The sequence below is a fragment of the Microcebus murinus genome, chromosome 17 (genome assembly GCF_040939455.1).
Source record: "Microcebus murinus isolate Inina chromosome 17, M.murinus_Inina_mat1.0, whole genome shotgun sequence".
NCBI lineage: Eukaryota > Metazoa > Chordata > Mammalia > Primates > Cheirogaleidae > Microcebus > Microcebus murinus.
The window spans coordinates 17,076,576-17,091,305 of record NC_134120.1 but is presented as its reverse complement, the minus strand read 5'-3'; the positions used below and the strand labels follow the sequence as shown (position 1 = coordinate 17,091,305).

Below are 14,730 nucleotides of genomic sequence, written 5' to 3'. Positions count from 1 at the left end.
ACGTCGAATAGGCTGAGAGGAGGAGGAGGAAGAGGAGGGGTCAATCGGTGTTGCTGTCTTAGGGGTGCAGCTATTATCTACCTCAGTACCAAATGTACCACATCCACAAATCTTCAAGCTGTTTCTTTTTAAAAATGTTGTGGTAATAATGTATTAAGGTCTCATATACTATTGAAGAACTTAACAGAATTTTATTAGACAATACCAATTGAGTTTTTATGATATTAAATACTTTCTTTGCAATCAAAAAGTATTTCCTGACCCACGCCAAGAGGTTTGTTTTCATTAATTCTTTTTTTTTCTTCTATTAGTAAGTGAAAAATTAAACCAGTGGCTAGAAATGTAAAACTATATCAAGCGTCAGTCACATCTACAGCACGGAAATGTTTTTATAGGTACACAGACATACGGCTCTTGCAGCAAACACCCAGTCACAGCAGAATATGCACACTACAGCTCTTGCACGAGCTAAAGGGGAAATTCTGAGAGTCATTGAAATTCTTATTGAAAAAATGCCCACAGATGTCGTGGATCTTCTTGTGGAGGTAAGAATATCCTGTTTTAAATAACCTAAATTAAATATTCCAATGCAGTAATACAGATCAGCATCTTTATTTCCAGTATCTCTAAGAGAGATTGAGAGAGATGGAGAGATGGGGAGGGAGAGAGAGAGAGAACGAACTAAAGTCAATTAACTTTTGTGCCATTTCTGGAGACCTTATTTGAATTTTCTCAAAGTCAAAGTGATTTGTGTCTATTCACCATTCACATGAAATTGGTCTGTACTAGAGTAATTTTTAAATGTTATGTTCTCTTTGACATGTTTCATTATATAATAAATAACGCAAAATGTATAGTGTGCTTGAATAAAATCTACCTATACGATACATAAATATGAACTGACTTTAAAGAAAACAAATCTATTCTCTTTATTTTACTACACCATCCTTAAAATTTTTTCACCGATAAGAGAAAGGATAGCCTATAGTATACACATATTTAAAATTGCTTTTCCTTTGTTTTAAAGTAAATACTAAATCCTCTTGGGCAAATGAGGCCTAAGTTAATCATTTAAATTTTGGAAAATTGAGTATTTGAAATTAATTTTAGGTATGTATCTTTTCCGTCAAAGGTTATGGACATCATTATGTACTGCCTTGAAGGATCTTTAGTTAAAAAGAAAGGTCTTCAAGAATGTTTCCCGGCCATCTGCAGGTAAAGAAGCCTTTAATAGCATGCACAATAAGTAATTTTCAGTAACAAATAAATTTTTTGGTGTTAGTATTATAGTATTGCTCAGTTGGAAATCTCATCATGAATTAATTCCATACTTTCTAAAGTGATTTAGGCAGTGTATAGGCAAAAACACAAATAGAGTAGAATCAGCTATTTGTAATTGAGTCATGAAGATATGTTGCTCAAAACTTAAATAATGAATAAGAGATAGAATATATTAAATACCTCTGTATTCTTGTGTTCATTACTCAAATTATTATTTACATTACAAAAGAGAGTTAGGAAGCTTCTGACTTAGGGAAGAAGATATACTTCTCTGCCAACAGAAATCTTTGTGCCACATTTTCACTGGTAAATTGTATTTTTTTTATTTTTTATTTATTTTTTTTTTAATGTGTTCTTTTTTTTTTTTTTTTTTTGGCATATTATGGGGGTACAGATTTTAAGGTTTCAATAAATGCCCATTTCCCCCCTCCCCCCAAAAGTCTGAGTCTCCATCATGACCATCCCCCAGATGGTGCACATCTCACTCATTATGTATGTATATACCCGCCCCCCTCCCCCCTCCCACCTGCCCAATACCCTATTACTGTAGCATCTATGTGTCCACTTAGGTGCTAGTCAGTTAATACCAGTTTTCTGGAGAATATATCTGGTGCTTGTTTTTCCATTCTTGGGATACTTCACTTAGTAGTATGGGTTCCAGCTCTAACCAGGAAAATATAAGATGTGCTATATCACCATTGTTTCTTAGAGCTGAATAGTACTCCATGGTATACATATACCACATTTTATTAATCCATTCTTGGATTGATGGGCACTTGGGCTGTTTCCACAGCCTTGCAATTATGAATTGTGCTGCTATAAACATTCGAGTGCAGGTGTCTTTTTTGTAGAGTGTCACTGGATCATTTGGGTAGATGCCCAGCAATGGGATTGCTAGATCAAATGGTAGATTCAGTTGTTTTTGTATTTTTAATCTAAAGACTAATATGTTTGCATTATGTCTTATTATGGGTAGGTGTTTTCCCTATGAGAAAACAGAAAAAGAATCCAAGAAAAGTTAAAAATTTTATTTAAAAAAGTTGCATATGTTAAATATAACTCTAAGAATTATATATATATTGTGTAGCATATAATTAAGAAATGAAGTTTTTTAATATTAAATATAGTAGTATTTATTTTTCTTATTTGTATTCTTTTATTGATATATCAATACACTTTTGAAATACCAGGAAATACAGAAGACAGAAAGATACATAATGTAACATCATTGCTGTCAGGAAACTTGTAATATTATTATACAGTTTTACAATGTATTCATTCAGCAAAAATTTCATTGATATTTTGAAAGAATTTCATTGATATTTTGATACATGTATAACACTGTGTAATGATTAAATCTGGATAATTGGGATATCATCACTCCAAACATTTATATATTTTTAAAAAATTAATTTTAAGTTTGGTTTTTCAAATGTTTATAGCTTGAGGCACATTTTGTTAAAAAAGGTTTTACCTTCATGTAGTCAATAGAAGTAGTATTTAAATCTGTTGAAGAGAATGGTTTTGTAGTAAACAGTACAAGTTACTCATGGTTACATAACATTTTTCTTATAAAGACAAGTTCGTTGATATCCTTACTAACTTTTGCTTATTTCTGTTAATACATTGCAGTTTAAAGCTTTATTTTAGACTATAAGTTTTCTGCGACCAATGACATTACATTATGTATATTTCTGTCTTCCGTATTTCTTGGATTTCAGCAGGTGTTTTCTGAATTCATAGTACTCTGTGAACCTTCCCATATCTTTCTTTATGTTTACAATAAGTCTTTATATCCTAGTCTCTTTATTTTGCAGTTTTTAACTTATGCAACATAGAAGTTAAAACATGAACACAGATTTAAAAAAATTGTGCTATAGCATACATGAATACAGATGCGTATTTCCTAGTGATATAGATTAGGCAAATTAGAACTTAGTAGTTTTTGTTTTTTTAACATTGTGCCACACTAATTCTCGTTTATGTTCTTCTTGTTAAAAATTATATAAAATCTTTCATGCAGTTAATTGATTTTAAGAATACATATAGCTAAATTATTTTTTCCAGTTGATTGTTCTCTATGGAAATATCTAAGTGAAAATGTACATTTGTCTGTCACTTACTGGAGGTGATGTGGAAGCAGTTTTATTAGGGCTTCTTTTACTGACTATTAGCAGAGTGTCCTTGTAACACCAGCCACTGCTATGTACGTAAGCTGCCTGGAGTGAATGTGAGTGGACTGCTCAGTGTTTTAAGGGCACTCTGTTTTTCCTTTGCTGGAAGGACGCCTGCCTCCTCCACAAGCAGCATCCTCGGTTCCTTAAGTCACCTTAGCCTGCTGCATATATGCCCTTGTTTGCTATTGTGGATCCCTGAAGAGCAAGGATTCTCTTCATTGAATCCATTCAGTTAAGACACATGCTAAGGAGCCATGTGTCTTAACAGAATGCTCAGTATAAATTTTTTCTGATCTGGGAGAAAGCAATTGTATTTTGTTGATTAATTTAGTACTATTTATTGAATACCTCCTGTGTATCAAGTACTGGCTAGGCCCTGGGAAAATGGTGAATAAGATGATATCCTCAAGGAGCACAGGGTCTAACAGGGGAGGTAATTATGCGGACAAATGATTGTGGGTTCTGTGGTATGTGCTGGAGTAGAATTACATACCAGGGCCAGAGGTGGGCAATAAATGCAGTGCTTAACTCGGGGTGTGGGAGTCTGAGAAAGTTTCACAAAGGAGTGGGCAGACTAATAACAATATCTGTGAGAAATGCTTTAATAAAAGTGGCTGCCAAGTGGAGAGAGCAGTTTGGCCTTTGAGGGAGTGGGTTCTGAGGAAGCTTCACAGAAGAAAGAACTTGCGGGGCGGACTTTGCAGAATAATTAGGTGTGTGCCATCTTGAACTGCAGAGGGACCAGACCAGCAAACGTTTGAAGGCATGAAAGGATACAGTGAATTTGGTAAATGCTGTGTAGTGGCTGGAATGTAGGTTAAGGATGGAAGTCTAGTACAGTACCAGAGTATAAGGCTATGAATTTCATGAGGGAGTTTAACTATTAGAGTAGCTCCTCAAACAAATAATGCAGTTTTGTTTAATGTTATTTTATTATGACCTTGATGAAAAAAAAAATAATTGATTCCTTCTGAGGCCACTGTCTGTGCGGAGTTTGTTCCATGAAAGTTTTAGCAGTTTTGAAAGTTAATATAAGATGTATATAGTGAAGACTTTGAGGCAAAGGGAAACTAAGAGTAGGAAAGCAGGACAAGGCTAAGGCGAGGTTAGAGTCCTACGTATTTGCCAGCGGTGAGCCATAAATTTGTCTCTAAGCTTCCTAGGAGCCCAGTGTGCAAAAAGAGGCAGATCTGAGTCACTGTTCAAAGGAAAGAAATAGAAAAGTTGAGTAAGAGAAATAGAACAACCTATAGAACTGAGCATGGCATTACAGGTTTTCACACATAAGACATAAAATATGTGTGTAGTTTATAAACTAGGTAGTTTTAGAGATTCTATAACTCTCATGAACGTGCTAGGAAGGAACTCACAGAAGTAAGTATTAAACAAAGTACCTTCAGTGCCTGTTAGTTGAAAGAACTGAAGGCAGAGATAGGAAAGTGAAATTGAAAAATATTTATTGCGTACTTGCTCTCTGTTAGGCGCTGTGTTGAGTGGTGACTCCCAAGTGTTGTCCCTGGAATTACCTGATTTCCAGGTTTCACCTGAGAGCTGCTACTTCAGATGATCATGAAGTCTGGGACGCTGCATTTAATAGCCTCCCCTCGTGATTCTTATGAACACTAAATTTAGAAAACAAGTACTTTATTAATCCAAAATTGAGAAAAACAAAACCTGAATCATTGTTCTTTATGCCCGTGTTCTGTTATGTAAAACCTTGGATCCTTGAGTGCTTATTCATTTACATATTGAATAAACTCAGAATTTCTAAGGAAACACCTATACACACTCCTTCAGCCCACACATTCTAGCGATACACCATTGGTTTTTAAAGACTTGCCCTTAGTACCATGGAATGCCTGCCAAAGACTTTAACTGCAAACTCTTCATCAGCTTTTATCTAAAACTCAGTTGAGAAATACAGAGCACTTAGTTTAAAAAACATGTGGTCCATCTATTCCTCTAAATATTCTAGTTTATATGCTTAGATTGAGTTTAAACCATCCAAGAGGAGCACATTTGGACCAGGCTGGCTGGTCACCTTCAGCGTCATGCCTGCAGTTTTCATTGTGGAATGTTCCAGGAAGAGTATGTAAGAAACTGCCAGTGCCTTTACTGCAGGGCTGTCACAATGATGTCATTCGGTACATTGTTTAGTGTCCCTTCTGTGAAGATTTAATCAAGATATTTCTTTTAACTCTGGATGACAGTCATTTTTTTGGTTGTTTTATCCCAAGGAACCTAGATTGTGCTTTGGTTTTATCTTTTGTTTTGTTTTCTTTCCATATATAACCAGTGTTAATTTCAAAATTTACCTTAGCCATTAGACAGCTGAAAGCCAAATTCCCTGCTTAACTTTAGTAAATCATGGCTTATGCCTTTCATAATCCATTCCTAATCCATAATCATCATACCCCCAGTCCTGTTTTCCTTATCTATCTTTTTACCATATTATATTCTGTAAGCTTCCCTAAGTCCTTTATATGGTATGTGTATATATGTGTATGTGTATAGATATGTATATGAAAGACACAGTTTTAAATTTATTTCAAAAGCCATGAAAGCAAAAATAATCATTGTAAGCATTATGTCAGCTATTATTATTTTCTAAAAATAAAAAAAAGACCTTTTTGTATTAACTGAAATACCCTACATCTTCTGGAATAGTTTATGTACCTGTAGATATTTTTCTATAATGTATCTAGTAAAAGATATAAAAATCACATAATATTAACTCCTGTATAAACTTTATAGTCATAGATTTAAGTATTTCCTAATAATTCACAGTTTATTTCCAGGGATGATATTAATAATATAGTGGCATCCACTAATAATACAAGAAAATTACTTAGATTTCAATGCTCTTGAAACAATATAGCACACTTATCCTCCAAAAACAGTTATACAAAATAGTTCTACTGTCAGATTTTTCATCACTGTAACAAATAAGGCCATATTGTTATACAGGAATTAAACTGCATCCTTTTTAGCACACAGATATATTAGCAACAGGATCATAACAACCCTGAATTAGTTTTATGTTTATGAATAAGCCAAGTAAGAAGCACAATAAGGTAACATTTAAAAAATGAATTCTTGGAGATTCTCTTCCAACTCATTGGCGTTTGTATTGCTTTCCTCGATCTCCTAGGTGATCTTCAAAAAGACATATCAAGATCCAACACTCTAGATAATTATTGTCAGAGGCAGAAGTACAGTGGCTTCTCAGTAATATACATTTAATTGCTTGGAATCTAAATAAGACAGCATCCTCAGTTAAAAATACCCTGGACACTTAGAAAGTAGAACTGCCTCCTTTCAAGGCTTGGGAGGATAAACATCCCTGAAGTTTCTCCAAAATTCATTGTTAAAATTTGGTTACAAGTTGTTGCATTGCTGAACTTGAATCCACTTGTGAAGTCCCTCACACAGAAGACGAGTCAACACAGAATGTGCCATACATTATTCAGTTTGATTATTTATTCCTCTTTTGGTCACCATATCAATGCTGACTCACTTTATACTGCTCCATTTGATACAGTAGCATAAAACATGAAGCTTCGAGCCTTACTATTGGTGTATTCTGCACAGATGTTACTGAACTGAGAGCAAAGCACTTTATAACCTAAGTGTGTGATATGTACATGTTCCGAAAGGAATACTTGTTATTCATTTGGCAAAAGTTTTTTTTCTTTCCATTGAGAAAGGATCTCACTCTGTCACCCATGCTGGAGTGCAGTAGCACAATAATAGCTCACTGCAGCCTCCAATGCCTAGGCTCAAGAGATCCTCCCACCTTAGCCTCCCAAGAAGCTGGGACTACAGGAGTGTGCCACCATACCTGCCTACTTTTATTTAGTTTTTATGGAGACAGGGTCTCACTATGTTGGCCAGGCTGTCATTTGACAAATGTATTCTGTTCCTACTGTCAGAACAAGAGAGATCTAAGCTTTTATAAACTACTATCAAAGCTCAATTAGAAATGAAGATAACCCACTTCTGCAAATATAATGTAATTTTAAAGCTTTAGTCTTTTTATTATGTTCTTGAGCACTGGTAGTGGCGTAATGCAAAAGAAATAAAGGAATAGGGATTTTTTTCAATGAAATTGTAAGTTGATGGGAAAATATGATTGCATTTGGAGATTTAAAAGGTTTCAGGATTTTTTTCATAGCAAAAATTAGATATGCCTCTAGATGTGATTTTTGGTCACTTCCAACTGCACAATCACACACATTATAAGTAGCTTGAGGAAAGAGGCTTTTGCCTTTATTCTTTTACAGTGCTTTATAGCAGCTAGTAGAGGGCTCCATTTGGCCAAAGACCATATGCCCCAGAGTTCCCAGATAGGTCCTTATTTCATGCACTTTTACTGTTTTAAGTTGAAACAATTTATTTGATGTATAACTAAGTGTAATTTAATTTTTCTGCTTTTTAAAGACTTGTCAAATAAGTAAATTCATGCAGTCAAAAGAAATCCTTTGTTGGGCTCTGTCCCAATTCTGAGTTTTGAAAATGTGAACACTCAATACAGGCACTCAATAACTATGGTTGAATAATGATACCAGCTATGCCGCTTCATGTGTTTAGTCCTTAATTTGGTCAAAATAAATGGCACCAGTTATTTCACTTGAGCAATGACCTTGCTGCATTAATTTTATTGAATTACAAATTGTAAAGTTTTGAACGTGAAGAGGACCTTCTGTTTTAATTACCTACTCCTGTCCTTCATTTTACAAATGAGTAAACTGAAGAGCTTTTTTTGTGTTTACATTCAGATCAAAGTGAAACCCAGCTTTACTGAATAGATCTCACACCTGCCACTTGTTCCATGGGCTGCAGTGTGCACCCCTGCACAGGCCCACACGTCAGGGGGGCACACACAGTTGCAGCATCTCATCGGCGGACAAGATGGCTAAGGATGAGTTCCAGGCCCAGGCTGCTTCTTTGCATCCATCCTTCATCCCATCCTCTCCCTCCTCCTCTTGAATCCTGCTCTTCTCTCACATTTACCCTTGACTTCTCCTTCTCTATAGCTCTCCTTTCTCAGCCAAGAAGCATGCTTTATTCTCTCTCATTAAAAATCCCTTCCTTCCCTCTGCATCTGCTGGAGCTACTGTCCAGTCTCTCATCTCCTCTTATCCAGGAAAAGGAGTCAGCATTCTCTACAGTTTGTCACTTCTTCTGCCCTCTCAATCTACTGGAGTCTGATTTTTACCCCTACTATTTTGCTAATCAATCTCTCTCTCTCTTTCTCTCTTAATCAATCTCTCTCTCTCTCTCTCTCTCTCTCTCTCTCTCTCTCTCTCTCTCTCTCTCTCTCTCTCTCTCTCTCTTTCGTTACGGTTTTGATTTCCAAATGCTTTTCAGTCTTTTAGGTAGTGGTTCTTAAACTTTTTGATCTCAGGACCTCATAAAAATTAAAGACCTAAGTTTTTGTTTGTGAAGGTTTTATCCATAGATTTTTAGTGTATTAGAACTTAAAACTGAGCAATTTAAAAAATATTTATGTATTTTAAATGATTATAAACTCATTTCATGTTGACATATTTAAAAAAATTTTTTTGAGACAGTGTCTTTGTTGCCCTGGCTAGAGTACAGTGGCATCATCATAGCTTACTGCAACCTCCAACTCCTGGGCTCAAGCAATTCTTCGTCAGCCACCCAAGTAGCTGAGATGTGTGTCACCACACCTAGCTAATTTTTCAATTGACCTTTATTGGAAGTCATGTTAGTATGTTTTTATATAGAAAAATGTGCTTTATATTAAGATATTTACTTGTGTCGTCTAAATGAAATTATTAACAGTTGTTTCCATTAAAATATACTTAGGCCGGGCGCAGTGGCTCACGCCTGTAATCCTAGCTCTTGGGAGGCCGAGGCGGGCGGATTGCTCAAGGTCAGGAGTTCAAAACCAGCCTGAGCGAGAGTGAGACCCCGTCTCTACTATAAATAGAAAGAAATTAATTGGCCAACTGATATATATATATAAAAAAAAAAATTAGCCGGGCATGGTGGCACATGCCTGTAGTCCCAGCTACTCGGGAGGCTGAGGCAGAAGGATCGCTCCAGCCCAGGAGTTTGAGGTTGCTGTGAGCTAGGCTGACGCCACGGCACTCACTCTAGCCTGGGCAACAAAGTGAGACTCTGTCTCAAAAAAAAAAAAAAAAAAAAAAAAAAAAAAAAAATATATATACTTAGAACTGTGACATACCATACAGTCATTAAAAAGATTGAAGTCAATCCACTTCTACTGACAAGGAAAGGTGTTAGTAAAAGAAAAATATAAAGAAAAATTAGCAATGGTGCAGAAGAGTAGGAAATATACAGTCATTTTTTAAAAAAGTATATGTGAAGATTGATATTTCATGCATGTGTATGTATACATATGAAGAGAAAAAAATCTGGTGGATATCTGGGGTGGGGAGGGAGGATTAGTGGTGGAGGGTAACTTTCACTTCTTAATGGTTTTTCTGAATCATCTGTCTCTCTTTTCAATGAGTGTGTAATCCTTTAAAATTGGATATATATTAGAATAATGCAAATGAGAGAAATAATAAAAAGTGATCATTAGAAAACCATTAAAGTTATAATACACATAAGAGACAAAAAATTCAAGGTAAGATATGTATTTAAACTTTTGAACTGAATAGGAAAAAACTAATCTAGACAGAAGAGTTAAAAGTTTGTATTTTCAGAGATAGTTTACTTTTTCTTAAACTTTGTTATTATGCAGACAGACTGATTGATTTTACTTTTCAAGTGAAAAGCTGAGTCAGCTCTGTTCACCCTAAATGGGCACTTAAAATCCAGTGAGGAAATGAACACTGTCTACTTTAAAACAGTGCATGAGCTCATTTTTTAAGAAACTCCTCCAAACCTGTGGTTTGTTGTTATCCCGCACGGCAATTACAATGATAGGATGTAAAGCAGCTTCAGTTCTAACTTCCTGTAAAATTCTTAAATTAGTTACCATTTTATAGTATACCTTTTATGATAAATAATTATAAATGTTACTCCTTTACTCACCAGTAATTACTCCTATACTCACTAATAGAAATTCCCTCTAAAATCATTCCAGTCCAGTTCTCTATTCTTAAAAGCTCCCCAACAGATGGCTGCCTTTCAGTATTAAAGTTCTTCATATTAAAATAAAACAAAACTCTAGACCTTCCAGCAATATTCCACCTTACTATATAACAGGAAGAATATTTAATTTTTAGGCTGTTTGAAATGTGAAGAAGTGTTTCAAACCCAAATCTATGTTACTTGTATTAGCAAACTTAGAAACTGAAATAATTTGCAGTTGTTATCAGGTTTTGCTTGAAAATCACAAGTATTTGAAATATGCAGATTTAAAATAATTTTGAGTTCATTCCCCCTACTTATTAGCATGTTATTAGTTGGCATTCATTTTCCTTAGGAAAATAGCAAATTAACTGTGTATTTAATCTTTCTGTAGAATTTATTCAGAGGTGCAAGTGAGGATGGTGATGATAATGATAGATGACTTAGGATAGGATAGGATAGGATAGGATAGGGTAGGATAGGATAGGATAGGATCACTCTGCAGCATACAGCCAATAACTGGGTGCTTGGCATACTCCCATTCAAAGTGATTTGCTGTGCCCGAGTGGACTCAGTTCCCATTTGTGTTTCAGATCGTAAGCCACCCCTTCATGGGGTGGGTACACCCCCATTGTGAGTTGCTCCTGAATAGCTAAAGTCACAAATATGGCTTTGGAGAAATGGATTATGTCAGTGATTATTTTTAATTATGTTTTGTGTGATAATATCATTTTCATTGAAATTTATGTGTGCTAATATAAATAATTGGCAAACTTTTGGAATATTTTTATTCCCAGGACAACATTTAAAAATATATTTTATTGTATATGTCATTATTTAGACTATTTATAGTTACCTTCTTGAATTTCAGCCTGTGTAACCTTTTCTAGTCCCTAAGATATAATTAAATACTTTTCATTATGTCACTGTCAGTCTCATGCTAATGTACCCAGGCTCCAAGAGCCTTTACAGATAACTTCTTGTAAATCTGCAATTGTTTGTCTCGATTGAAAATACATTTTTAGAACGATTATAAGGCAGTTCATTCCTTGATTTCTGCCTTTTTTGGGACAATTTTTGTTCCCTTTATTGTTCATCTCAATTATTATTTTAGACCCTATAAAATACTCATTGATCTTGAAAATCCATGTTTAGCATAGTCTATACACTAGTCACTGAAGGGTAAGCATAGTGTTGTGAACTTGTCACTGCATTAAACTTCTTACTATTGCATCCTGCTTGCTAGGACTGTATTCATTTATTCATGCATCAACAGAATACAAAAGTCCCCCCTGATGGACGAAAACAAACAATAAACAAAAAAAAATTGTTTAATATCTCAGTGGTATTAAGTATTATAAAGAAAAAATAGGATATTAGGTAAAGAGTGATGGGGTGCTTGGCAAACTCTGGCCAGGTTATTGCCCAAGAAACGCTGTCCAGGTAACATGTTATTGACAAAGTGAACCAGAGACTGAGCTACCATTTCCAGAAGGCTCAGCACACGTGAACCCTTACTCCAAGCCCCAAATTTTAGAGGAATTCAAGACTTCTTTGAGTGTTCTGGTCAAGACTAGACTTGTTTAAGCAGGGTGGCCCATAAAGGCCTACTTTATCAAGATAACTTCACAACAGGGACCTAAGCAAAGTGAGGGAACAAGCAATGGACAGAGCAGGCTGATGAGATTTTTAAGCAGAAGGAGCAGCAAGTGTCAAATCTCCAAGTGGGAACCCTCTTAGCATATTCAAGATAGTTAAAGGAGATCACTATGACTAGCAGAATGAACAAATGGGAGGGGAGATATAGTCTGAAAGGTGTCAGGGCCTTGAAGGACAGTTATGAACAGAGCAAGGTGACTTGATTTATGGGTGAAAAGGATCACTCTGCAGCATACAGCCAATAACAAAAGCCTGGAGATGAGTGACTTCAAACTTTTTGGATAATGACCACCTCAGTCTCAGCAAGAAATACATTTTACATGATTACTCAATTCCACTTTATCCTTCTTTCACTTACTTAACAGGTAATGTTCTCTCTGACTTAACAGAGTTTCCCTCTGATTCACCTAGAAGAGGAGAACTGTTCTAATGTGAACATAACAAAAGAATTCTGGCCAGGTTATTGCCCAAGAAATGCTGTCCAGGTAACATGTTATCGACACAGTGAACCAGGGACTAAGCTACCCTTTCCAGAAGGCTCAGCACACGTGAACCCTTACTCCAAGCCCCCAAATTTTAGAGGAATTCAAGATTTCTGTGAAAGTAATGCTCATCTTACCATCCTTAATCTTGACAGCTTCCAGATGGAGAACTGGTTCCAGGAAGAGAGTAGTCTGGGGGTGTGGTGGGCTCTGGAAGCTTCAGCAGTGATTGGCTCACTGCAGCTAGTTCCCACAGTGGATATTCAGGAAGTGACTACATACGTACACTACTGATTTCTTCTCTTAAGAGAGCCACTGTTAAAGGAATAAAAAGTTTAACAAAGAAATTCATGTCATGGCATGACAAAAACATGCCATAAGACCTTCCTTGTACAGAATTCTTTGAGATATTTTTTAGAAGTATTAATCCAGTAGTAAATTGCACAGAATGGAAAATGCAGACCTGTGATATATGGTCCTTTCAGGCAGACTAAAGATTTGATACCAAGAATAGGTTTGATCTTTTTTTTCTCCCATAAATAATAGTGTTTGTAGATGATATAGAAGGATGAGGTTGATATCTAGAGCATAGAATCTTCAGATTCTAGTTTCACTAAGGTTTTGTCAATGTGTATATTTTACCTACTTTTCATTTTGAAGACAGTTATTTTGGGGGTAATTATATTCAGTTTTGCACAAGGATTTTGGCAATATAGTTGTTAAATCTGTGCAAATAATAGGTAAAACAAAATACCACTGCATTTTCCCCTTGTGGCAATTAACCTGCACAGAATATTTGTTGGAACATTTGTCAGATATTATATTCTGGGTTACTCTCCTAGGACATAAATGATATGTGGGTATAGATATAGATGTAAATATAGGTGTATACAGTGATGGCCAATACTTAGGTGACTGGAATTATTGAATAACAGAATAGTAAATGTTTTTAAACCCTTCTAAGTCATTTTCATTTTCAAGTGTAGGAATGGTAGGTTTTGTATGCTGATACCACTCTCTACTGAGGTAGAATAATATGCTGCTTTGGAGAGGAAAAGCTCTGAGAAAGTAACTTTTTACTTGCCACTTAATAGTGGGGGGGAGATGAAATGTTTCCGGAGCTTTCTGTATCCTTCTGTTCCTAAACCAATATACAAAGAGGACAGTGCCATTCCTGAGCACAGCAAAACCATCCTGCAGGACATTCTAAAGTGGTGGCTTCCATGTTATTAAAAATGAAGCATTAGTAACTGAAGGAGAAGAGGTTGGTCAGCGGGTAAAACTTACAGATGGGACAAAAATATTGTTTAATCTATTACTTGGTAATAAATAACAAAAAAGATTTTAAAACTTAATAATTCATATTCTAGATTTAGGAGATATGTATAAATGTCATAGTGTCTGTTAATGCCAAAATGGCTGTCAGAGGACCCTAGTTTCAGAATGCTCCCACATACAAACATTTTGTCTCTCTCAGCATCCCTTACTAGAATTTCAGAAATTCTGCCCCATGCCCTAGTAGTTTTTACTCTATATCTACCTCCAGAAAGCATTAGATGAGATTTTTTTCTGATGTGTCTTACATCCCCTTCCCCTTTTAACAGAAAAGTTAGGTTGGTAGTATGGAACCAAAGGGAGAAGGGGCAAAGAATGTGTTGTAGAATGGATGCAAAATCCTCATGAATATTTAGGGTAGGCCAGTTATTATCTGGGCCACTCACACTGAGACAATAGAACTAGATAAGGGGAAAGAATCCAGCCATTGTTAACATAAGGAGAACGGTTTGCACCATGTAACCTGGCAGCCAAGGAGAGTGGACTGGAATGTGCATACGTGAACAATCATGACGTCACTGTACTAGTGAGTGGGGCACTAGATGCCTTGAGTGAGCATGTATGCTGTGTGGCCGTCACATTCTAAATGACTGAGTGAGTAGAGCAATGAATCTGCATTAAATTTTGCATTAAGCTTGAACATTCCTCCACGGAAACTATTTGGATGATTCAGAAGGCCTCGGGGGAGGATGCAATGAGTACAGTGCAAATGAAAGTGTGGTGCAGAT

The 14,730-nt window shown here is 35.8% G+C and overlaps 1 protein-coding gene across 4 annotated transcripts in view; it reads left to right on the top strand.

Moving 5' to 3' along the window:
• Window positions 1-14,730, top strand: part of WDR7 (WD repeat domain 7) — a 315,698-nt gene that overhangs the window by 230,284 nt on the left and 70,684 nt on the right. For all 4 annotated transcript variants that reach the window (XM_012745467.3, XM_012745464.3, XM_012745468.3 and 1 more), the window contains 2 exons: window positions 396-545; window positions 1,133-1,215. In XM_012745467.3, the coding sequence (XP_012600921.1) occupies window positions 396-545; window positions 1,133-1,215 (233 nt within the window). The remainder of the gene's footprint in view (window positions 1-395; window positions 546-1,132; window positions 1,216-14,730) is intronic.